The sequence below is a fragment of the Lycium barbarum genome, chromosome 12 (genome assembly GCF_019175385.1).
Source record: "Lycium barbarum isolate Lr01 chromosome 12, ASM1917538v2, whole genome shotgun sequence".
Taxonomy (NCBI): domain Eukaryota; kingdom Viridiplantae; phylum Streptophyta; class Magnoliopsida; order Solanales; family Solanaceae; genus Lycium; species Lycium barbarum.
Window position 1 is genome coordinate 62,894,906 of NC_083348.1, and position 25,370 is coordinate 62,920,275.

Consider the following 25,370-nt stretch of genomic DNA (forward strand, 5'->3'; position numbering starts at 1 on the left):
AGGAAGTTATGGAATGTCCTAGAACCTTTGTAGGTGACCCCATAAGCTTAAAAATACGTAATTTGAGCCCACCGCTTCATTGGTTCCGAGGTGGGCCCACTATTTCCAATTTTACCCTTTATGTGTCTATGACTTGTCTTCGAGCGTTTTCGTTAGAGATACTCTAACTACTCCTTTATCTACTAAATAAAAACTATTTTAAATATTTCATTAAGTCTTATAAATTGTTTTGAATCTTGAAAACGATCTCGGATAGATTATGCCTCCGTAACCCGTTATGACATCTAAATTTACTTACTATGTTTCCGTCCGATTTCATTGATTTGATTTGACATTCGATATGCCTCATTGAGTCTCTGGAAATATATATATGGTATTTTTAGTGCATTTAGTTTCTCACTACTCGTTCGTGGATGCCCCAATGTTTCCCACACTGAGCCCGGGCCAGGATATGTTGTCAAGCGTAATTCTCTGCATTGTTCGCCGCGTCCCGTTGTGAGGAGGCAGGTATACGCGTACATGGGTCTGTGGAGTATGATGTGCCATGTCCGCCTATTTTGATCTGATCTGTATGGCCATTTTGATATGACATTATATGATACGGGGCCACGCCCCTTTTTCTGATTCCTCTGTATAGTGGCACCAGCGTCGGGAGGGTGGCCACATTCTGTCTGCCGAGTCCCGTGTCAGGGACCGGATATGATATGATATGACATATGTTTTTGTACGCATTCTGTCTGTTTTGGAAATATGCATTTGACACTCTGGATTCTGTACTCATTTTCTGTAACCAATATGATTTGACTTATGTGATTCCGCTTTACATATTCAGTACATATTTCGTACTGACCCCCTTTCTTCGGGGGCTGCGTTTTCATGCCGCGCAGGTACTGACGACAGGTTCGCTGATCCACACGTTTAGGATCCTATTTCTGCTATTTGGGGCGCTCTCTTCTACAGAGCCCATCTTTTGGTACAGTCTGTCACTGCTATCTGGATATGTACTTTGTTCAGGGTATGACGGGGCCCTGTCCCGTCTTATGATTATGATATGTTCTGTAGAGGTCTGTGGATACATCTGTGTGGGTTCTGTACATATGTTTGGGATATTCTGTTCTGTGATGGCCTTATCGGCCTATGTGTGCCAAGTCTGCTTTTCTGCTAAGTTCTGTAGCGACCACTAATATTATTATTATATTATTATTCTGTTAATATGCTAATTTGGGGTATCGGGTACGTATAGGTGCCCAGCTCGGGCACTGGTCGCGGCCCACGGGGTTGGGTCGTGACATAATCAGAATAAACGTAGTTGACACCTCATTATCTTTGACTTGAAAAGTAATCTCCAAAATTTGGAAGTCACTAAACCGAACACCACAAATTGAATCGAATTTCCGAAATCGAACCGAATTCCCATCCCTAATTGTTATGTTTAACAAAAATAGTTATTCTAAAATATATAGATATCATTCTAGAAAATGAAGAAATATTCACAAATTCTTTTTCCTCTTTTACTCTTAGCATTAATAGAGCGATCATTTATTGGAGAGAGACCATATAGTGAAAGTTCAAAGAATAAATAAGAGCAGCAATAAGGGTTGGGGTGTAATGGTATCCTTAACCAGCTGACTCGAGTTCGAGCTCTGCTGGGTATGGAGCCGCCTTTGTTAGGGAGCGCTTTACCCTTCAATGTGAGGCTCTCTGGTGCGAACTTAAATTTTATCGACGCGGGTACCGAACATCAAGGATACTTGAGGATAGATCTTCAAATACAATGACATATATAGTATTTTGATAGTGTTCGAGGGTTCATCTAACACTTTTAGAGATGACAGTGGGGCGGGGAGGGTTTAGCTTTAACCCACAATGGCTACATAGACTTCCTCATAGGACAAAGTATCATCACTTCTATCTCTCGTCTATCAATCACGTGGCTAGAATCATAACAATACTGCTTCAACATGGACAAATGAAATACTGGTGTACCGATAATAAATTTGGTAGCATTGCAAGTCGATACACCATGAGTTTGACTCTCTTAAGAATCTGATAGGGCCCAATACAGCTTGGGCTTAACTACAAAATCGCATGATACCCTTCAGTAGTGACACTTTTAAATACACATAATCACCTTCTTTGAACTCGAAGACATGACACCTTACATTTGAATATGATATCTGATGGCTCTGAGTTGTTTTGAGTCGTTCTTGAATCAACGTCACCTTTTTAAATACTTGTTGAACTATATCTGGACCTATGACCATGTATCTCACTAGTTTCAAACCATCATATAGGTGAACGATTCGTCTCCCATATATATTAAGTCTCGAACGGAGCCATCTGGATACTTCGTTCGTAATTATTATTATAAGCAAACTCTATCAAGGGCAAGTGGTCATCACATAAGCTCACAAAATATTCTTTAAAGTTTGAATAGTTCACTCACCTATTTGAATAGTTCACTCAGCTAGCCAATCTATTTGTGGGTAAAAGGTCGTGAACTGCGCATGCCAGAAATGATCAACACCGATGAACAATGTAATCACTCAATTTACTTTATAAATAATGATGCATACTTTGGATCTGTGCATGTCATCTTAACTGTTAAAAAGTAGGTTGAGTTTGTTCATATGTCCACAATCATCCAAACTGATCATGTTTTCTGAAAGTCTGCGGCAAGCCAACCACAAAGTCCATATTTATTCTCCCCCACTTCTATTCTGGTATCTCTAATCTGCAACAAGCCAACCACAAAGTCCATAGTATTCTCTCCCACTTCTATTCTGGTATCTCTATTATTTGGTCCAAACCACCAGGTGTCTGATGATAGTTCCCTTTACTTGTTGAAAGTTAAGGCACCGGGACATAAAATCTGCAATGTGTTATTTCATGTATTCAACTAGTAAATATCTTTAAAGTCATGATAGATTTTGCTACACACTGGTGTACAGAAGTATGAGCTTCTTCCATAATTTTTCTCTAGAGATTATCCACGTCAGGTACGCATAAACGACTATTGAACCTTAACGCCATATTCTCATAATCAATTAAATTCTTGATCTTACCACTAAGGACCCTTTCCTTGAGCTTAAGTAAGCTCGCACCATTAAATTGTCTAATATCTTTAACTTGCTCTACTATAGTGGATTTATCAATCACACTGGCTATCAACTACCCACCATTTGTTTCATTAAGTCAAAACCCTTGGTTGGCTATTTCCTGGGCTTTCCTCAGTGTGAGGCGTTGGACTATTGACAACTCGACTAAACTTTCCATATGTCTTCAGCTATGGGCGACAACAACTAAATTAATTTTGGTCAGATGATAAAGGATATTACAATCCTAATCCTCAAGAAATTTTAACTGTCTTGGGTTCAACTTCCTTTATTTGAAAATATATCATGAACTTCTGTGAGTTGTATAGATGATGTCACATTGCCCCTCATAGTTGACAACAAATAACTGTTGCCAACTCAAGATTGTGGGTAGGATAATTTCTCTTATGATTCTTTAGCTTTCTAGAAACATAGGTAACTACTTCATCATCCTACATAAGAACACACCCTAACTCAACTCTAGAAATATTGCAGAATATCACAAACTTGCTCAGTGGCTTGTAAGGGTGGGTACCGTTAGGAATGGATCTGGTTTGTCTCCAGTAATCGAGGCTAGATTAATTTCTTAATCAACCTAATTCTTGCTAATTACTTTTGACCTAAACTATGTTTTACTTTCGCAATTTTGAACTAAGCATGATAGGTGTTAATTTAGTATTTGTAACTTCTAAATCACACAATAAGAATAGAGTAATTAATTAGACTGTAAGGATTTTGAAGGTAAATGAAGAAGATGTAATTGAAAGAGATATGCAGAATGTTAGAGAGAACATTTCTTGCATTGAGTATTTGAAGTAATGAATATACACTGATATACAAAGGGATATATAGGCAGTTTATCTAACTACCTTGTAACCAACTTAACTAACTTTGGGACTTTTAATATCAACTCCTAAACTATGAGTAATTACACTAAGGCCCTGACTAATTACATTTTCGTACCTTAATACTCCCCCTCAAGCTAGGAATGGTAAAAATGTCTAAAGTTCGTAGCTTGGACATTAGATGTTCATGTTGGCATCTGCTGAGTCACTTAGTTAATATGTCTGCAAGCTGATTTTGAGTAGGCACATAGTTGATCATTATCAGACCTTGTTGAAGCTTTTCCCTTGCAAAGTGACAATCAATTTCTATATGTTTTGTTCTCTCATGGTATACACGATTTGCAACAATTTGAATTGCTTCTTAACTATCACTGTATTTTTGAACTGGTAGTTCAATCTTGGCATCAACTTCATTTAGAATTCCCAATAACCATACCAGTTCTGACATTGTACTTGCTAAACTTCTATATTCAGCTTCAGCTGAACTTCCTAACACTGCTGTTTTTTTTCTTTGCCTTCCAAGATACTAAGGAATCTGCCATCTTGATCATGTAACCAGTTACTGATTTCCTTGTGAGTGGACAACCTGCCCAGTCTGCATCACAGTATGCACTTATCTTGTTGTTTGCCTTGCTTGATATTAACAGTCCCTGACCAGGCTGATTGTTGAGATATCTTACTACAGCCTCCATGTGAGACTTTTTTGGTTGTTGCAAGAACTTACTCAAATTCTGCACACTAAAGGAAATATCTTGTCTAGTCATATTCAGATATAGTAACTTGCCAATAAGCCTTTGATATGTCGTTTGATCTACAAGAGGATCTTCATCAACTTTCTTGTCTTGATTTACATATTCATCATACTATCTAGATGTAAGTTTGATATTGACATCTATAGGTGTTCCTACTGGTTTAGATCCTGCTAGTCCAACCTCAGAAATAAGTTCAAGAGTATACTTCTTTTGGTGCATTGAAATTCCATCTTTGGACTTGGCAAATTCAAACCCAAGGAAGTACTTTAACTCACCCAAATCCTTCATTTTGAAAGCTTGTTGTAATGAAAACTTTGTTTCTTTAATTAACTTGAGACTGATGCCTGTTATCAGCATATCATCAACATAGACCAAGATAATAAATGTTCCTTCATTGGTTTTTCTGATAAACAGTGAATAATCATGTTGACTTTGTTTGAACTTGAGTTCGAGTAGAGCTTCTGTAAGCTTGTGATTCCACTGCCTTGGGGCTTATTTCAACCCATAAAATGATTTTACCAGTATACAAACCTCCCCCCCCCCCCCCCCCCCCTCCCCCACCCCCTGACTGGTGAAACCTTAAGGTAATGTCATGTAAATTTCATCAAACAAATCTCCTTGTAAGAATGCATTGTATACATCCATTTGACGTATATGCCCACCTTGCCTTGAACCTTTCTACCTCTCCATTGGACTTTTATTTGATCTTAAATATCCACCTGCATCCTATAGGTGTCTTACCCTCTGGTAACTCTGAAATCACCCATGTTTTATTGCTTTGAAGTGCTAGAATCTCAGCTTGCATTACCTCTACCCATCTGGGATCTTTGACTGCTTCTGCATAGGTGCTAGGTTTAGTGAGAGTAGAAGTAGCAGCAATATATGCTTGATATACTGGTGACAGATGATCATATTTGATATAGTTGCACATTGGATATTGAGCCTCTTTGTTGATGTTCAGAGAAACAAAATCCTTCATCCAAATAGGTGGATTCTTGCCTCTAGTAGACTTTCTTGTATCAGTTGTTGGAGCTTGAATTTGCTGCTCTATGTCATCATGATCAGGAGCTGGTATACCATGGTCCTGCTGCATTTGTTCAACAACTAAGTTTTGTTGAAGTGGGATTTCCACATTTTCGTTTTGTAGACCCTGAACCTCATCTATAGGATCTAATGCATATTGCTATGTACTTTGGGGAACATTAGTAGCAGCATCATGCTGCATACTCCTTACTTCTGTATTTTAACATCTTGTGTGAGGAGCATGAGAACTGTTATAAGTAGACTCAACAACTACTTCAAAATTTGAAAAGTGTCATTGAAAACATCAGTAAAAACAGCTGATGTTCATCACCTTTTTTGTCAGCAAAGGGAAATACAGTTTCTTTAAATATCACATCTCTACTTACAAAAAAAGATCTAGTATTCATATCATACAAAATATAGCATTTTTAAGTCTCAGAATATCCCATATGCACTGTATTTCTTGATCTAGGCATCAGCTTATCACTTTCTGTCTGTATTTTGGCAAAACATAAAGCACCCATAACTCTAAGGTGACTAAGCATCGGTTGCTTTCCATACATTCTTTCATAAGGTGACTGATTATTAATAACACCACTTGGCATTCTATTTATCAAATAAGATGTTATTAACACACAGTTACCCTAAAACTTTAAAGGAACTTTGCTTGGAATCTGAGTGCCCTTGTTACTTCTAGCACATGTCTCTGCTTCCTCTCAGCAACTCTATTTTGCTGAGAATAAGGACATGTTTTCTGATGAATGATCCCTATTTCTTTGAACAACTTATCACATACAGAGTTAACAATTTTAGTACCATTGTCTGACCTCACTGTCTTGACTGTTTTATCAAATTGAGTCTTCACATACTGCAAAAACAACTGAATAGACACACAAACATCTGATTTATTTTTCAGCAAGAACAACTATACCATTCTAGAAAAATCATCTACTATTGTAAGAAAGTATTTATTCCTATCAAATTTTTCTGTCTTATAAGGACTCCATATGTTATATCCCGTATTTTTATACGTCAAGTTATTCGCAAGAGAATCGACTCAAGTTAAAGACGGGATCATTTTCGGGCACGAAACAGAAAATGTTTAATTTCCGGTCTCTATTAGAAAATGAATTGTTTATGAATTTTACTTAGTGTAAAAATATTAATGAAAAGTTGGGATTAATTTATCATGATTAGATTATTAAGTGGGGATTAAAAATTTAATTATTCATTAAACAAGTCACTAGTGCACTAAGTGGGTCCCACCAAGACATGTGGCCAAATTTAATTGGCTCAAGCCTTGAGTGGGACACTTGTCACTCCTAGGGGCTGAAAATATAGTGAAAAATCTGTGCCCAAACCCTCATTTTCATCTTCCACAATAAGCTAGAGAGAGAGAGAGAAAACAACTAGCAAATTGGAGCTCAAATTTGTTGATCCAAAATCAGATTTTTCAAAGTATTCCAACCAGTTAGGAAGGCTATAATAACGTGGATTAGTCATTTGGAGCAACAAGAACAAGTATTAGTTCATTTCACAACTTCTAACCAAATTAAGAAGCCAACTTGTTAAGGTAAGATTTCGTTTTCTTTTGTTATAGGATTGGAGTTAATGATGTTGTAATGGATCTATTAAGTTGTATTATGTGAATTTGGAAGTAAGAAAAATTGTTTGATTAAAGTTGGCGTTAAAAGTGGGCAGATTTGGAGTTGTTTTAATTGGGTTGAGTTTGATTAGTGTTGTCATAATTATGGTATGATATTTGTAGAATATTTGTTTATGTTGAAGGGCTGGAAATATGGTTATTGACATGTATAGGGGCTGTTGTCAATGGTAAAAATTACACTCGATTCCATGTGTTTGTAATTTTGTGGAATAAAGGTCGAAAATTGTATTTCGATGTTGTAGTGTTGATGGACTGTTTTGGGTTTGCTATTGAAACGAAATTGAAGTAATTTCTTGTACATGGATGGTTGTTGTTATTAATGTTATGGATTATGTGTAAAAGGTGAAAGGAAAGTTTAAATCATGTTAGAACTTGTTGTGAAATTAGAGCAGTTTCCTTGCATATAATAGTTGATGTTGTTGTTGTTGTGGGCTGTTTTGATAAGGTTTTTGGTGGAAAATCTCATGTGATTATATGGCTATTTGAGGTTGTCATTGTTATGGTTAAATTGTAGTTAGGGGCTGTTCTTGAGGAATTGGAGAACTAAGGATAGTTAAGATTTGTATTGTGACGTTATAATGGATGGGGCTGTTTTAGAACTTGTTGTAATGTTACGATAGTTTTCTTGCATATAGAGGTTGATGTTGTTGCTGATGTGAATCATCAAACTTGGAGGAAAGAAGCGTATAAAATATCGTATGCGAAGTGTGTCGATCTGCTTGGTATATTCTTAGATGTTCGTGAGATTATCGGTCACTGTTATGTGGTAAATAAGGATTGTTTTGGGGCTGTTTTGTAATGAATTTCGTGGCTGTTTGGTGATGAATTTCATGGCTGTTTTGTGATGAATTTTGTGGTTGTTTTGGGGCTGCTTGTTATAAATTTCGTGGCTGTTTTGTGGTGACATTTTGGGGGCTGTTTGTTGTAATTTCCGTGGCTGCTCTTGTTGAGTCGAAAGGCAGGGATTATAGTTATGATTATGTACAATATATGTAGTATATTTGCTGGAGTATAGGCTGTTCTTGATGGCTGGTCTAACATTGTTAAAGGGGATGGATAAACATAAGGAATTAGTGTATTAATCACTTTGTTGTTGTGGTTGTTGTACTCCATGGATGTAAAGAGAAAGAATGATAGCAATGGTGTATGTAGTGCATATGGGGCTGATTTTGTTATGTCCTTGAGTTGTGTCTTGTTATTGATGTTGTTAGTATGGGTTTGGGTTAGTATTTGAATGTATAGGCGTTGATGTTGGCTTGAAGGTAAGCCGTTGAATTGAATATTTGGAAAGTTGTCGAATGATGAAAAAGAGAGTATTAATGTAATATTGTCTTTCGGATTGGTTATTGGAGTTGCTAGGTTGGTTATTGTGGTTGTTGTTGTTGATATTGAGCGAGTTAAATTCTCGGGTTGGCCTATTTACAGGGGAAATGCTGCCGAATTTTCTGTAGAATTTAATGTTAGTTTGGAATGAATGGCTTAAGTGTCTATGTTTAATATTGGATATTCGTTGGCATATTTGTAGACCTTGGGGAGCCCGAGGCGTAGATTGGGATTTACTTTAGATTGGCTATCTTGGAGTGCGTACGAGGTATGTAAAGCGCAACCCTTCTTTCTTTTGGCATGCCTTAGTTTTCAATAGGCTATATCACGAGCCTCGAGGAAATTCCAAATTCGAAATCCGAGCACGTTATGATCTTTATATATATATTTCTTGGCATTCTTATGTATGTTGTGATGAAGTATGAACCATTATGTCTTCGAAAGCATTGATTTCCAAACTTTGTACAAAAAGATGTTTTAAAGAATTCCGTAACTACGAAATGCCATATCTTTTGCATAAAGGCTCGGATTGCTCTAATATTTTTATAGGAGTTTGCATGATGTATAATGAGTATGTTTTCCATAGGCGGTCCCGATTCGGGTCAATACCCGTCCGTGGGTCCTGCGACTTTCCTTTATGTAATTCGGACGACTTTTGAAAGAATTTGGTATGATTATCATTTCGAATTTCAAGTATGGTCATTTACTTATATTTGAGTCTATGATAATGATTTTATGCATATGGTTACTCATGACTCTGCTCGTGCGTTTTGTTATATCTTTCGCCGGTTCCCGGGCCGGTTCTGTTATCGTGCGCACTTTGATATACTCCGGAGTTATGCTGTGTTTATGGTTCACCGAGCTACTCGCAAAGGAGGGTCGGGTTCCACATATATTTGGTGTTATGCTGTGTATGGCGTTATGTTGTGATGTGATATGTGACGGGGATACGGAGATTTGAAACATTCTGGTGTTATGCTGTGTTATGGCGCCATCGACGGGCGGGCGACCATATTCTTCTGTACCCTACGCATGACTTACATATTTTTTAAAGTAAACAAATTTTGATATTTTGGATTTTTACTATGTTCTGTACTACTATTTCGTTTATGCCTCAGATTTGTTTCTGTATTTTCTGCTTTGCATACTCAGTACATATTTCGTACTGACCCCCTTTCTTCGGGGGGCTGCGTTTCATGCCCGCAGGTACAAATGCACAGTTTGGTGACCCACCAGTTTAGGACACCCTCTTCTGCTGTTTGGAGTGCTCCTCTTATTTCGGAGCCTACCTTTTGGCATATATCTTAGTTTGTACATATGTATATATTTGTTCAGGGGTACGGCGGGGTCCTGTCCCGCCATATGTTTCGGTTGGTCTGTTTAGAGGTCTGTAGACGTATTTGTGGGTGTGTGTGCCTACTTCTGTACAGATGTGTTTGTATGACCCTGTTCGTTATGGCAGCCTTGTCGGCGTGCACTTTGTATATGTTTTGGGCCGTTGCGCCATCTGTTAGCCTTGTCGGCTTTTGATACTTTTGATAGCCTTGTCGGCTTTTGATACATTTGATAGCCTTGCCGGCTTTTTGATATATGCATACGTATATGGTTGCGCTGAAATGTGTCTGATACAGTTTGATATAGTTTGGGACGGCATATAGTATTTATGGCCGCATATGCTATTTATATGTGATTCGATATGGATAAGTGTGTTACGATTTGATATGTTTGTTTGTCCGGGTGTCCAAGTAGGGCACCAGTCGCGGCCCACGGGGTTGGGTCGTGACACCATAGGTCAATATGAATTAAATCAAAGCTGCTAGTACTTTTGATACAGCTTGTAGGAAAAGACAGTCTTGTTTGCTTAGCATGAGGACATACTATACATTTGTCCAATTTACTACTCATTTCTTGTTTATTCAAACTAAAAATCTAATTCAAAACTATTGATGGCACATGACCAAGCCTCCTGTGCCACAGCTCTATATCCGTCTGCACTACTTGACTACTTGATGGATTCTTTACTGCAAATGAAGAACTCTTCACATCTTGTTGTAGTATATTTTTCAGTAGAATGTACAATCCTCCCTCTTCTTTATCAATATCCTTCACCTTGCCACTGTAAAGCTCCTGGAAGACACAAAAATCTGGGAAAAATGAGACTAAACATCCTAACTCCTTTGTTATTCTACTAACAGACATTAGATTATACTTGAACTGCGGAAGATGAAACACATTTGTGATTAATGTTCTGGCTGAAATGGCACTTGACCCTAAGTGTGTGACCTTAGCAACTTCACCATTTGGCAGAAACACGAGTTTTGGAGATTGTAATTTCACCACTGAATCCTTAGTTAACATATCAATACTAGATACTATGTGATTTGTAGCACCGGTATCAATAATCTATATTTCACTATTTTCATAAACAAGTAATGCTTTACCTGCTATGTTTGCAGCATTCATGGTTTCAGCATCAGTTGATATGGCACCACCTCCTAGCATCTGAACAATTTGATCATACTGCTCTTTGGTGAATGCGCAGTTTCTTAGTTGCTTAGCATAGTTACAAGAACTTATAGAAGCACCTTGATTGTATACCATAGGCATAGCAACATTAGTATTCATCCCTTATGTGAAGTTAGCTTGAGATGATGTTTGGTTTTGTTGAGTGTCTACAGACCCCTTGCCATTATCCTGCATCACATTATATGCAGAATTTCCATTTCTAGCATTCACAATACCATTTTCATTTCCATATGTTCCATTAACCTTCTTTTTTGACTTGAAATTAGGAGGATATCCTACTAATTTGTAATAAGTTTCTTTTTATGTCCTTTGCACCTACAGAACTCACAGACAGCATTGAAATTCTTATTGAACCTTTGATTTCCATTATTAAAACCACCACCAGTTTTTGAATACATGGAAATTGAATCCAGACTGTTTTGAAGAAATAGTTTCATTCCAAGATTTCCAGCATTAGTACTTCCAGATTTTTGTCCCTCGTTTTCAATTATCATACCATAAGCTTGATTAACAGCTGGAAGAGGAATCATCAGCAAGATTTGACTTCTTGCTTGTTGATAAGAGTCATTCAATCCCATCAAAAATTGATACAACTTCTGCCTGTTGAGATGAGCCAAGAACTCAGCTGACACCTTGCCAGGTGCAAGAACTGATGCATCATATTCATCCCACAAATTCTTCAGTTCTGTATGATACATAGACACATAAGTTGTTCCTTATTGTAGGGTTACAATTTCTTTATGAAGACTGAAGGTTCTTGAATCATCTACTCGATTGAATCTTTCCCTCAAATCTCCCACAGATCACATGCATTAGAAGCAAAAACAACTCCTCCAAAAATACTTTTAGACACAGAATTCATTAACCAAGAAAGAACTATTGCATTTACTCTTTCCCATTGTCCCCATAATTCTTCATTATATATTTCCTTTTTGCAAGAACCATCAATCAAGCCTATCTTGTTTCTACCTAACAGTGCTAGTTTGACTGATTTAGTCCATAGAGTGTAATTTTCAGTACCCAACAATTGAAAAGATATGGTGCTTATGCCACTGATATCAGTAGGACTTAAGTACAAGGGATGATTATAATCGATACCTTCACTTGTAGAAGCATTTCCACCATTGTTGGAAGCTGGCAGTGCAGTGGAACCATTGTTTTCCATTTTCCTCAGAATTTTATTTATTTAGACTTTGTATATTATTGGATATCTTGATCTTCAAGAACACACTTCAATCAAGAATTCTTGACTTTAATTTGTTGCGGAAGCGATTAACAAATCAGAAACAGTTACAGATTCACTTCAGACTATCAGAAAATGAACCTCCACTTCAATATACCACAAATCGTATTTCTCCAGTCAGAATCTTGCCGGAATTAACTCTGATACCATGAAGGTAAATGAAGAGAATGTAATTGAAAGAGATATGCAGAATGTTAGAGAGAATGTAATTGAAAGAGATATGCAGAATGTTAAAGAGCTACTCTACCTATTCTCATTTACTTGTTATGTTTGACAAATCCAGTTATCCTAAAATAATTATCATATTCGAAAAATTAAGAATTAGTTACGGATTTTTTTCCAGCTTTACTCTTTACCATTAACAAAGTGAACATTTATTGGAGAGAGTGAAAACCAAAAGAAAAAAAAAAGAGAAAATTAGTCGAATAATTGAATGCCAAGGATACTTGAGGATAGATCTACATATGCAATGACATATAGCATTTTGACAGTGCTCAAGGATTCATCCGATGCGTTTGGCTTATTATAGACATTGTTGACTATATTTTTCTTAAAATAATAATGTACTAATTCATTCTAGCTTTCTTACATTTACAAAGAAATGATAGATATTGTGGTATTCTTGTGTACTGAGAATCTTAATGTTTATTCCAACAATTACAGTGGAATAGGGATAGCTAGGAGAGGCAGAGCTTTTGCCAAGGTAATACCAAAATTTTCCTCCATGTCCAAATGTTTAGGTGCAATTCCACCATGCGGCTTCCACTTAAACGTATTTAGCATTGAACCTAGTGCTACTGGAACCATTCTGATAGCCCAAGGCAGTCCAGGGCAAATTCTTCGACCAACACCAAATGGTATTAGCTCAAAATCCTGACCGCGTACATCTATTTCTGACTCCTAAAACCGCTCTGGCTTAAAGTCCAAAGGATTTTCCCATAAACTAGAGTCGCGCCCAATTGCCCATACGTTCACAAGAACTTGTGAATCTTTTGGAATAGTATAGTCATAAAGCTCAACATCTTCCTCCGCTTTGCGCGGAATTAAGAAAGGAGCTTGTGGGTGTATTCGAAAGGTTTCTCTGCTTCATTTATTAGTTTGCCTCTGCCAATTACTTGAGAAAGTTCTACTTGTGCTTTCTCCATAGTATGTGGATTCTTGAATAGTTCTGCCATGGCCCACTCCAATGTATTTGATGTAGTATCGGTTCCTGCTACAAACAAGTCCTGTAAAAGTTACTAGTTTAAGATCCTCTGACATTGATACCATATAAAATCAATTTAAAGATTCCAAAACACATGTTGCTTTCAATTGGGCAAAATAATGTTGTTCCGAAAAAAGGGCAAAATAATTAGACTTAATAAATTGATCTCAAACCCAGTAAATTAAATGAGTTGCGGTAGAATCTGAACTCATAAAATTTAAATTGTGAACCATCTCTAACTAAATTGTTGTTCTCTTTAACAACTTAGCCTTTTAACTGAGATGCTCGAAAATTAAGTAAGGTACCAATTAAGGCAAGAGGTCCTAGGCTTCAAAATTCACTACCAGTAAAAACAAACAATTTTTTTTTTTTTTACATGTTTAGCCTTTAAAAAAGAATTAGATCAACACCAATAGAGTATAATAGTATTTAATAAATTATTTTATGTAGCCGTCAAAATTTTTAGATGAGGTGATGGCTTCATTCAAAAAAATTGATTGTCAATCTATGACAACCGAACACATTTGCAGAGGACTATACTTTGCGATGGAGAAAAACGAATAGATAAAAGAAATGACAGAAAGTTGAGGATTGGCAGAAAGAGAATCGGAGTAGAGAATAAATTAACCAGTCACAGATGCTCTATTTGATTCCTGTCAATTTCTTGGCTAATGTTGAGAAGGGCATCTAAGACATCAACATTTGAATGGTTTCCCAGTTTCCGTTCCTTTAGTCGCTCATCAATTAGATCACTCATTAGGCGAATTATCTTAGTAAAAATAATTAGTCATGCGCCGCCTTATAACTTGTGGATCAATTTTCTGAAGAAAAGGAAAATAGTCCAACAAATTGGGTTTACCACGTAAGTTATTTACATGATTCAGAGCAAAACGCAGCAGAAATAGTAGATTGACATACCTCCAGCCATTGTTACTAAGTCGTCCTTTGTATCAGCAGCGTCGCCTTCTTCCGGTGAGTCCTTTCTACTCCAAGGTTCTTCTAAGCACTCAAAACCTCACTATTAGATGGTATGGAGTTAAAAGAAGTAATGTGCTTAGGGATCCTTGAACCAAAATGCAGAATATATAACCGTGCTTCCATCAAGGACGGTTTTCAGCAGTTGCTGTGATGGACAGCAGTTGCAAGAGGTTATGGGAAGTTTTTAGAGAAAAGGACCAAAATCATCCATAATGTTTGGGTTTGGATCAAAATCATACATATTCTTTCACATGGTGCACTAATAGTACATTATGTTTGCATAAGTGGTGCACTTTTAGTCACAATCCCAAATAAATTTAACGGAAAAGAACAAAAATGCCCCTGAACTTTTAGAAAAGGTATAAAAATACCCTTTATTCATCTATTTTGCTAAAACTACCCCTCAATTCAACTTTTTGGCTCATTTATTTCCCTTGACTAACAGACAACACTAATTTTTTTATTTTTTTTTAAAAAATAAATTGCACATGACATTTTATTACTGAAAAATTGATTTATTCTTTTAAAAAGAAATCTGAAACCTTGGAATTTTTTTAAATTTGGAAAACTTTTTTTTAACGAGTAAAACCTTGATTAACGGACAACACTAATTTTTTTTCTTTTCAAAATGTGAAAAATTGGATTTTTATAAAAATCTGAAAAAATTAAATTTTTTATGGAAAAACTGTGTTTAAAAAAAAAACCAAAAAACTATCTTTTTTTAAATCTAGAAGAAAATTATGGAGTATTAGTTTTGCACATTTTACTTAAAAAAACAATCAGTTTTTCAGATTTAAAAATTGATTTTTCTAAAAAAAAAATGGGGTTTCCACCCGTTAAATTTTTTTTTCCAAACTTAAAAAAATTCCACATGTTTTAATGAAAATTCAATTCTGTTTTTTTTTTTATATATATATATATATAAAAGGCTTACTACATTTGTTTTTTTAAAGAAATGGATGTTGAAATATTATTTTTCCTTATTCTACAAATAACGATTTTTCAGATTTCTTTTTAAAAGAATAAATCAATTTTTCAGTAATAAAATGTCATGTGCAATTTAAATTTTTTTTTTTTTAAAAAAAGATTAGTGTTGTCCGTTAGTCAAGGGGAATAAATTCTCAAAAAGTTGAATTGAGGGGTAGTTTTAGCAAAATAGATGAATAAAGGGTATTTTTATACCTTTTCTAAAAGTTCAGGGGCATTTTTGTTCTTTTGCGTTAAATTTATTTGGGATTGTGACTAAAAGTGCACCACTTATGCAAACATAATGTACTATTAGTGCACCATGTGAAAGAATATGTATGATTTTGATCCAAACCCAAACATTATGGATGATTTTGGTCCTTTTCTCGAAGTTTTTACAATGTCTAAAGAAATTTTAGACATTAGAATTGTAATTAATTATGCACGATTTAATAACTCAAGAATCTTTATTATTGGGTTGCAAAATTAATTAGGATAAAATATTAAATACTTTTTATAATTGCCCACAGGGATTGTGAACGAGAATTTTATAGTTTTATCGTAAAGATAGAATTATCCTGCTAGTAAATTGATAATTCTATCGTAAAGACTGGACCTACTTGAATTAAAAATTTAGCCCACAGGCAATTTTTATGTCAGTAGATTCAATATTATATTATTTGCCTCAAATTTATTAAGCATGTATGTATATTTTTGCAGTTATGCAACCTGCAAATTTCTCTGATATTTGTGATATTCCCGAACTGAATGGTGAGAACTATAAGATTTGGAAAGAGATAATTCTTCATCACTTAGGGTGCATGGACATTGATTATGCTATCAGGAAAGAGGAACCACCTATTAATGAAATTAGCACTCAAGTTGAGATTGCTCTTCATGAACAATGGGAGCGCTCGAACCATTTGAGTGTTATGTTCATTAAGACCAAAATCTCTACTGGTATTCGTGGTTCTGTTGAACAATATAACAATGTCAAGGCATTACTGAAGGCTATTGATGAACAGTTTGAGACTTCAGATAAGGCACTTGCCAGCACCGTGATTATGAAATTCTCATCAATGAGGCTCACCAGTGTGAGAGGTGTGCGTTAGCACATAATGAAAATGCGAGACTTAGCGGCTCAGCTAAAGACTCTTGAGGTTGAAATGTCTGAAACTTTCCTTGTGCACTATATTTTAAACTTTTTTCCTTTACAGTACGACCCCTTCAAGATCTCTTATAACATACATAAAGATAAATGGTCTATTAATAAACTTATGGCCATGTGTGTTCAAGAGGATGGTCGATTGCTGATGGAAACAGGAGAAAGTGCATTCATGGCTACTCAGGGAAAGAAGACCTACCAAGCCAATAGAAAGTGGAAAGGAAAAGCAGCACTTGAACCTGAACCTGATATCAAGAAAGAATCCAAGTGTCGTTTCTGTAGAAAGAAGGGGCACATAAGAAGGATTGTATCAAGTATCAGAAATGGCTTGAAAAGAAAGGTACTTCAATCTCTCTCGTATGTTATGAAGCTAATATGGCTGATGTTAATCATAACACATGGTGGATTGATTCTGCCTGTACAATCCATATTACGAATTCATTTCAGGGTTTAAGAAACCAGCGGAAGCCAGTGGGAGCTGAGCGAAGCATCTATTCTGGAAACAAGATGCAGTCGCGTGTGGAAGCTATTAGGACATACAGTTTAGTTCTTAGTAGTGGTTTCATTTTAGAGTTAGAAAAGACCTTTTATGTACCTAACTTTTCTAGAAATTTAATTTCAGTTTCAAGACTTGTACCCTTGGGATATTCCTTCTTTCTAGAAGGTTATTCTAATTTATTTTATATGATATTTCTCGTATTTATTACTGTGTGCACATTCAGTTTTGAGAAATATCGCTAAAGTATGGACCTAGAATAAACATTGGGTTTATTCATTAAGAAACTTGGGCAAGCATTTGAGAAGGCTTAATGCAATGTGATACATGGAAGGTACTACTCACTCCTAGAGGAACTATCGCCATGATTCATGTATTATTGTTCTCTGTAAGTATTATGACAATGGGCATTATGTATACGGACCAAGTGGGAGAATGTTAGTTAAAATTTTAAAACTTCAACTTTGTCATGTCCTGTATACGAAGGAGATAAACTCCCAACTATTTCCCATATCCGGTAACTGTCCATAACTTTGTAAACTGATGTCCAATATGGTAACCTCTCAATAACTGCTCTTGATGGACGAGCAGTATAAAAGGAAAACATGGGTTGGGTCCCTAAGCACAGAAAAATCTTCTCTTAATTACTACACCATCTAGTGAGATATTTTGAGTTGCTTAGAAGACTCACCGGAGTTGAAAACCGTCACCAGCAACGCCAACAACGATTCTGAAACAATGGCCGAAGGTACGCTATCTATTTTTCCGCTGCGCTTTTGCTTTGCAGATGATTTACATGCTTTGAATCATGTAAATAACTTACATTTGGTATCAGAGCCTATTAGGAACTCCTCCAAGATATAGCTCCATTGGCTAACATAAAAATGTATCCTGAAGTTGATTTGCATGAATCAACACAACCAGCATAGTCTGAATCAGAGTAGCCAATGACTTCCAAATCATCTGATCGTTTGTACATAAGCATGTAGTCTTTTGTCCTTTGAAGATATCTTAAGACTTTCTTTGTAGCTTTCCAGTGGTCAAGACCTGGATTACTCTGATATCTTCCCAACATTCCAATAGCAAATGCAATGTCAGGTCTTGTACAAACCTGAGCATACATCAAGCTTCTAACAGCAGAAGCGTATGGAATATTTTTCATTTGCTCCCTTTCAAGATCGTTCTTCGGGCACTGATTCAAATTGAACCTGTCACCCTTCACAATGGAGCTACACTTGGCGAACAATCTTTCATTCGAAACCTCTCTAAAATTTTATTGATATAAGCTTCTTGAGATAAACCTAAGGTACCTTGATGTCTATCTCGATGAATCTTAATGCCAATGACATAAGATGCATCACCCATGTCTTTGATATCAAAATTCTTAGAGAGAAATTGTTTCACTTTAAGTAGCATTCCCTTATCGATGCAAGCAAGATATCATCCACATATAAAACTAAGAAACAAATTTTACTCCCACTGACCTTCAGGTATATACATTGATCCATAATGTTCTCAACAAATTCAAATGAAGAGATAACATTATGAAATTTTAAGTACCATTGACAGGAGGCTTGTTTTAGTCCATATATGGATTTCTTGAGCTTGCATACCAAGTGCTCACCATTTCTAGAGGAGAATCCTTCAGGTTGTTTCATATAAACCTCTTCCTCTAGATTACCATTGAGAAATGCGGTTTTCATATCCATCTATTGCAATTTAAGTCAAAATGGGCTACTAATGCCAATATGATGTGCAAGGAATCCTTTTTAGACACAGGAGAAAAAGTCTCTGGGTAGTCAATTCCTTCCCGTTGAGTGAATCCTTTAGCAACGAGTGTTGCTTTATATCTTTCTATGTTGCCTGATGAGTCTTTTTTAGTTTTAAATACCCACTTACATCCAATGGCTTTTACCCCATTAGGCAACTTGACAAGATCCCAGACTTCGTTACTTTTCATTAAATTCATCTCTTCTTTCATGGCATTGTACCACAATTCTGACTCTTTGCAACACATTGCCTTTGAAAAAGACTTAGGATCATTTTCGACTCCAATGTCAGATTCTTGCAGATACACAACATAGTCACTAGGAATTGCTGATTTTCTTTCTCTAGTAGATCTCCTTAATGTTGTGTCAACATTTTCCTGAGGATCATGTTGTTCAACTTGCTGGAATTTCTTGAACAACTTGATCTACTGGAATATTTTCAGCAGCTTGTGGAATCTCATTGATTATTTGCTCAACACCAGGTTGTACTTGAGGGGTGTTATGAACGATAACTAATCTTTCCCTTGAAGTAGAAGGTTGATCTCTTATAGAATTTGTATTTTGAAATTGATCACTCCCACTAATCAAGTCATTCTCAAGAAATTTTGCTTTTCTTGATTCCACAATCCTAGTGTTGTTAGATGGACAGTAGAATCTGTATCCTTTAGACCTTTCGGCATATCCAATGAAATATCCACTAATGGTCCTAGGATCCGGTTTCTTTTCTTGTGGGTTGCAGATTCTTACTTCAGACGGGCATCCCCATACGCGTATATGTGTCAAACTCGGTTTCCAACCTTTGAACAATTCAAAAGGTGTCTTTGGGATAGCCTTAGTTGGAACTCGATTTAATATATACACTGCCTTCTTAAGAACATCAATCCACAATGACTTAGGTAGCTTAGAGCTACTTAACATGCTAAGCACCATGTCCAATGATGTTTGGTTTCTTCTTTCTACCACACCATTTTGATCTGGAGAACCAGGCATAGTGTATTGGGCAACAATCACCTTTTCTTGAAGAAACTTCGCAAACGGACCTTGGGCTTGTCCATGCTCAGTGTATCTACCATAGTACTCACCACCTCTATCAGTTCTCACAATCTTAATTTGCTTTCCGCATTGTTTCTCTACTTCAGCCTTGAAAACTTTAAAGGCTTTTAATGCTTCGCTTTTATTATGAAGCATGTAGAGATACATGTATTTTGAGTAATCATCTATAAAGGTGATAAAGTATTTCTGACCATATGCGTCCATGTCTGGACAACATATATCTGAATGTATGATTTCTAATATAGTTAGAACTCCTCTTGGCACCTTTCTTTGACTTGTTGGTCTGCTTGCCTTTAATGCAGTCCACGCAAGTATCAAAATCAATAAAATCTAATGTACTAAGTACTCCATCTTTTACTAATATCTTTATTCTATCTATGGAGATATGTCTTAATCTCTGATGCCATAAAATAGAGGAATCTTCATTCATAACACAAGGTTTAGTACCAGCTTGGACATGCATAACATTAGGAGTGCAATCATTTTGTAAATTAAGAGAGAAAAGACCATCAAACAATGTACCATTTCCAATAAGTTTAGTTAAGAAATTTTCTCTTAATTACTACACCATCTAGTGAGATATTCTGAGTGCTTAGAAGACTCACCGGAGTTGAAAATTGTCACCGGCAATGACACAACGATTCTGAAAGAATGGCCGGAGGTACGCTATCTATTTTCCCGCTGCGCTTTTGCTCTGCAGATGATTAACATGCTTTGAATCATGTAAAAATGGCGTTCTGATTTCGGATCTATAATTTTTGAACTTTTGCTGCAAATTAATCTTAGAAATCATAAGAGTACAGATTTTCTAACATATCAGTGACTTCATATATATTTTTCGGGGTCTATTATGGCGAAAATGAATTGGGTATGTTTTGACCCGGTTTAAGGAAGAAGATGACACTGTTCTATGGATTATCTATAAGAACTGATTTTGTTTTCAAAGGTCAGAAAATGACATAAGATTCCCATGTGGGCCACTTCTAGATGGATTTATAATATTTTATAATATAAGTTTCCTTTAAAAAGAAATTATTGGCTGCCAGTGATATTTCCCACTGCATATGACCCCTTTTACGTTTATGTTTCTTGGAGAATTTTAATATAACTTCCTTTTCTGATATTAGGTTTAGGAAGTTTAATCATTAATCATCAAATGTTTATGTGCTTTTATTTTGATGACTGTATGGATATTACTGTTGGGCGTTTTACATGCATATATTGAAATCAGATATTTAAGCACATAAACTATAAGTTTATTGCATAATGTTTTAGCAATAAAATTTCAAAATTAATGCCTTGTGATCCATATGATTTTATTTAATTAAGATTTAGCCACAACAACCTTATTAAGTAAAGTTATATATTTTGTCTAGGATCACATGAGGAAATTATAGACAATAAATGAGGACTGATGTCTAAGTGGTCTATAATTTTATTTGATTGAAAATTAGCCACAACATCTTTAATTGAATAAAATTTTAAAGTTAAGGATCACATAAAGAAATTTTAGACATTATAATTGTAATTAATTATGCACGATTTAATAACTCAAGAATCTTTATTATTGGGTTGCATAATTAATTAGGATAAAATATTAAATACTTTTCATAATTACCCACAGGGTTTGTGAACGAGAATTTAATAGTTTTATCGTAAAGATAGAATATCCTGCTAGTGAATTGATAATTCTATCGTAAAGACTGGATCTAATTGAATTAAAAATTTAGCCTATAGGCAATTTTTATGTCAGTAGATTCAATTTTATATTATTTGCCTCAAATTTATTAAGCATGTATGTATATTTTTGCAGTTATGCAACCTGCAAATTTCTCTGATATTTGTGATATTCCCGAACAAAATAACATGTGCCTCTTAGGCTATCAAAATAACATATACAAATATAACATAGTAATCTTGTGAGACCATCTAACCCACACTGCGCGTCTACGAGCCTCTACTGACATATTATACATATAGACAGAACAAGACTCCGTCGTGCGTGAAATACATAAAGGAACCAAAAGAATAAACATAAGCACCTCCGAACAATGGAGTGCTCTCAATCAGCTGACAGCTACTAAGATTCCGGATCAAGCTCACCTCCCTGTCTATACCTGTGGGCATGAACACAGCGTCCGAAGAAAACGGACGTCAGTACGAATATTGTACTGAGTATGAGAGGCATAAACAGTAACAATATATCAATGAAATATGAAGGCATCAATGAGATAAGGAGGCATCAAGAAAGAGCAATCTGTACTGGCTATCAAATATAACTGAAATAATGCATGCTGACTTACTCATAATCATTATCATGTCATGTATCTATACATATATAAGCTGCCCGTCCATATAGGTACGGTGTGATAATGTATAAGCTTCCCGTCCATGTAGGAGCGGTGTGATAATCATAGCCTGCGTCCAGGCCTCCCGCGTCCAGGGTATAAGCTGCCCACTATAGTGGTGTGCACATCTACGTGCCTGCCCGACCGACTATAGCGCGGCGCGGTGTGAGAAAATACATACGTATATATATAAAGCATGCATAAGAGCCCAATCAAAAGCCATAACTATATCGGAGTGACGTAAGGTCGGTGGCTTCCGACATCATTATGGAACATTCATTGACATCCTGCCTCACCTTGAAGGAATTAGCATATAAGGTGAGTGTAAGCAATAAATAGCATCATTAACATCATAGGATCATCACAACATGAGTATTGGGATTTCTATACTTTACTCATTACCTTGTGTGGCTAATTATGGACATAGACTCGTATTTTTCGGAACTTAAGGAAACTCATGGATAAAAAGAGAGTCCAGCTATAAGATTCATGCCATAGAAAGAAAGGACTAGCCTCACATACCTTGAACTCTATTTAATGTCCAACGTCTACTTCTCGAGCTCGCAGGTCTAAAATTAAGATAACATAGGCCATAGTTAGATTATCCACATCACTTACTAACCAATCCAAGTACGAATGAAACTTAACAAAATTCGAGCAGCATTTCCCCTATAAACTTAACAATCCTCGAAATCCCAACTTAGCCAAACATCAATAAAAATACCAACAACAACAATACCAATAATTCCATATCAAACTATAATTAAATCCATTCTTAAATTACTTCCAAAATAGCCCACACGATAATAAACAACAACAACAATTAATTTAACAACTCCCAATTGTCACCCCGTAAGTTTCCATCCAAAATATGGCCATGACTCAGATAAGCTTAACCACATAATGGAAAATAAAAATATTACCTTTGATAACCAGAGCCGGCCCTTCCAAATCTTCCTTCCCCTTTGAGCAACTTCTACTTTACAATCACAATGAGATAATCAAGCTAACTAGCATCACGGGCATTCCGAGAGGGAGATATGCGTTATTCTCATGTGTCTTTTTTTTTTAATGTTGTAAGAACTCAATTGAGAGGCTGTTGTATATTGGTTTTGCTTTACAACCTTAAAGGGAAGGTCCCCAACGTAGAACATGTGTAGCAGCCCATATTTTATAAGAAAGGGACAAAGAAAATAAAAAGTAGATACCTTTAATAATACTCCCCCTAGGCACGTGTAACTCATCATAATTACTCATGCAAACTTTATCACTATACCAAGCAACAACATCCTTATGTGTCATGCAATTAAATACATTGCTGGCACTTGTCCATCATGCATGGACCCTATTTATATTATTTACTCCACAATCCAAGATAAATTCTTAATCACAATTTATTTAAATAGCAATAATTTTAGCACACTTCCTACACTCATTATCATAATCATGTAGTAAAACATAGTCCATAGCCTCTTTATACACACACCAAATATTATTTTCAATCACCATCATTCCACTTTCGAGTCTTAAATAATTTTGGGACGTCATTCCTTTTACACATTGATCTGTTGATCCCCATACTTAATATGACCAAATCCTCAAGGCTCGGATAAATTGGAAATGGGTCTGGTCGTGATCCCTCTCAACTATTGTCACCTAGTCCTTTGTTTTGTCTGTGTCTTAAAAAAAAATGACGACTTTGACACATGAAATGGCCTTTGTTTTCTTTAATACAAGTTAAAGTAAAGTGGCTTTCTACTAAATGATAAAAGTTGATCTCATAATTCCCTTTTATGACCAAGTAATACACATGTATGAAATGTAAGGATTGTCATTTGGTTTTGAATATGTGTGCCAGCTTGCACACTCGAAGTCTCCAGCGAAACAAAAAAAATTATTACTTTCATTGCATGTATGCGTCCTTATGTGGAACTATCCCATGTTGCTACTGATCACATTAATAATGGTCCAAAAATATTTAGCTTAACCTCTAATCTTTCCAACACATACCAAACATGGTTTTAAACACTTACAACCTTAAGAATAATAATTCTCTCTGAGCATACATAGTACTTATGACTTATCTTAACATACAAAAACACGATATGTAACATGTATGATATGAGGCTAATATGGTTAATATTAATCATAACACGTGGTGGACTGATTCTGCTTCTACAATGCATATTTGAGTGAAACATCTATTCTGGAAACAAGATGCAGTCGCGTGTGGAAGCTATTGGGACATGTACTTTAGTTCTTAGCAGTGGTTTCATTTTAGAGTTAGAAAAGACCTTTTACGTACGTAAATTTTCTAGAAATTTAATTTCAGTTTCAAGACTTGTGCCCTTGGGATATTCCTTCTTTCTAGAAGGTTATTCTAATCTATTTTATAAATCTAAACTTGTTGGAAATGGTACATTGTTTGATGGTCTTTTCTCTCTTAATTTACAAAATGATTCCACTCCTATTGTTATGCATGTCCAAGCTGGTACTAAACGTTGTGTTATGAATGAAGATTCCTCCATTTTATGGCATCGGAGATTAGGACATATCTCCATAGATAGAATCAAGAGATTAGTTAATGATGGCGTACTTAGTACATTAGATTTTACTGATTTCGATACTTGTGTTGACTGCATTAAAGGCAAGCAGACCAACAAGTCAAAGAAAGGTGCCAAGAGGAGTTCAGCTATATTAGAAATCATACATTCAGATATATGTTGTCCAGACATGGACGCATATGGTCAGAAATACTTTATCACCTTTATAGATGCTTGCTCACGATACATGTATCTCTACATGCTTCATAATAAAAGCGAAGCATTAGAAGCCTTTAAAGTTTTCAAGGCTGAAGTAGAAAAACAATGCGGAAAACGAATTAAGATTGTGAGAACTGATAGAGGTGGTGAGTACTA

The 25,370-nt window shown here is 35.8% G+C and overlaps 1 protein-coding gene, 1 long non-coding RNA gene and 1 pseudogene across 2 annotated transcripts; 1 reads left to right on the plus strand and 2 right to left on the minus strand.

Annotated features, from left to right (window-relative positions):
• The first annotated feature begins 7,048 nt into the window (after nt 1-7,048).
• LOC132621251 (uncharacterized) lies at nt 7,049-10,321 on the plus strand. The gene is made up of 3 exons (XR_009575471.1): nt 7,049-7,288; nt 8,907-8,972; nt 9,911-10,321. It is a non-coding gene; the product is annotated as an uncharacterized LOC132621251 (long non-coding RNA).
• A 174-nt stretch (nt 10,322-10,495) lies between these two features.
• LOC132621250 (uncharacterized) lies at nt 10,496-12,848 on the minus strand. The gene is made up of 3 exons (XM_060335441.1): nt 12,329-12,848; nt 11,146-11,915; nt 10,496-10,831 (listed from the first exon to the last, which is right to left on the minus strand). The coding sequence occupies exons 1-2, from the start codon at nt 12,393-12,395 to the stop codon at nt 11,509-11,511; spliced, it is 474 nt and encodes a 157-aa protein (XP_060191424.1). The 5' UTR covers nt 12,396-12,848; the 3' UTR covers nt 10,496-10,831; nt 11,146-11,508.
• A 126-nt stretch (nt 12,849-12,974) lies between these two features.
• Nucleotides 12,975-14,605, minus strand: LOC132624326 (geraniol 8-hydroxylase-like; annotated as a pseudogene).
• Nucleotides 14,606-25,370: the final 10,765 nt, after the last annotated feature.

Excerpts from the sequence above, each read along its gene's own strand:
- LOC132621250 (XM_060335441.1), bottom strand. The coding sequence starts at position 12,395 with ATGGAAAACAATGGTTCCACTGCACTGCCAGCTTCCAACAATGGTGGA. Across the intron at positions 11,916-12,328 it reads AAATGCTTCTACAAGTGAAG|AACTGAAGAATTTGTGGGAT; the intron begins GTATCGATTATA and ends TGTATCATACAG.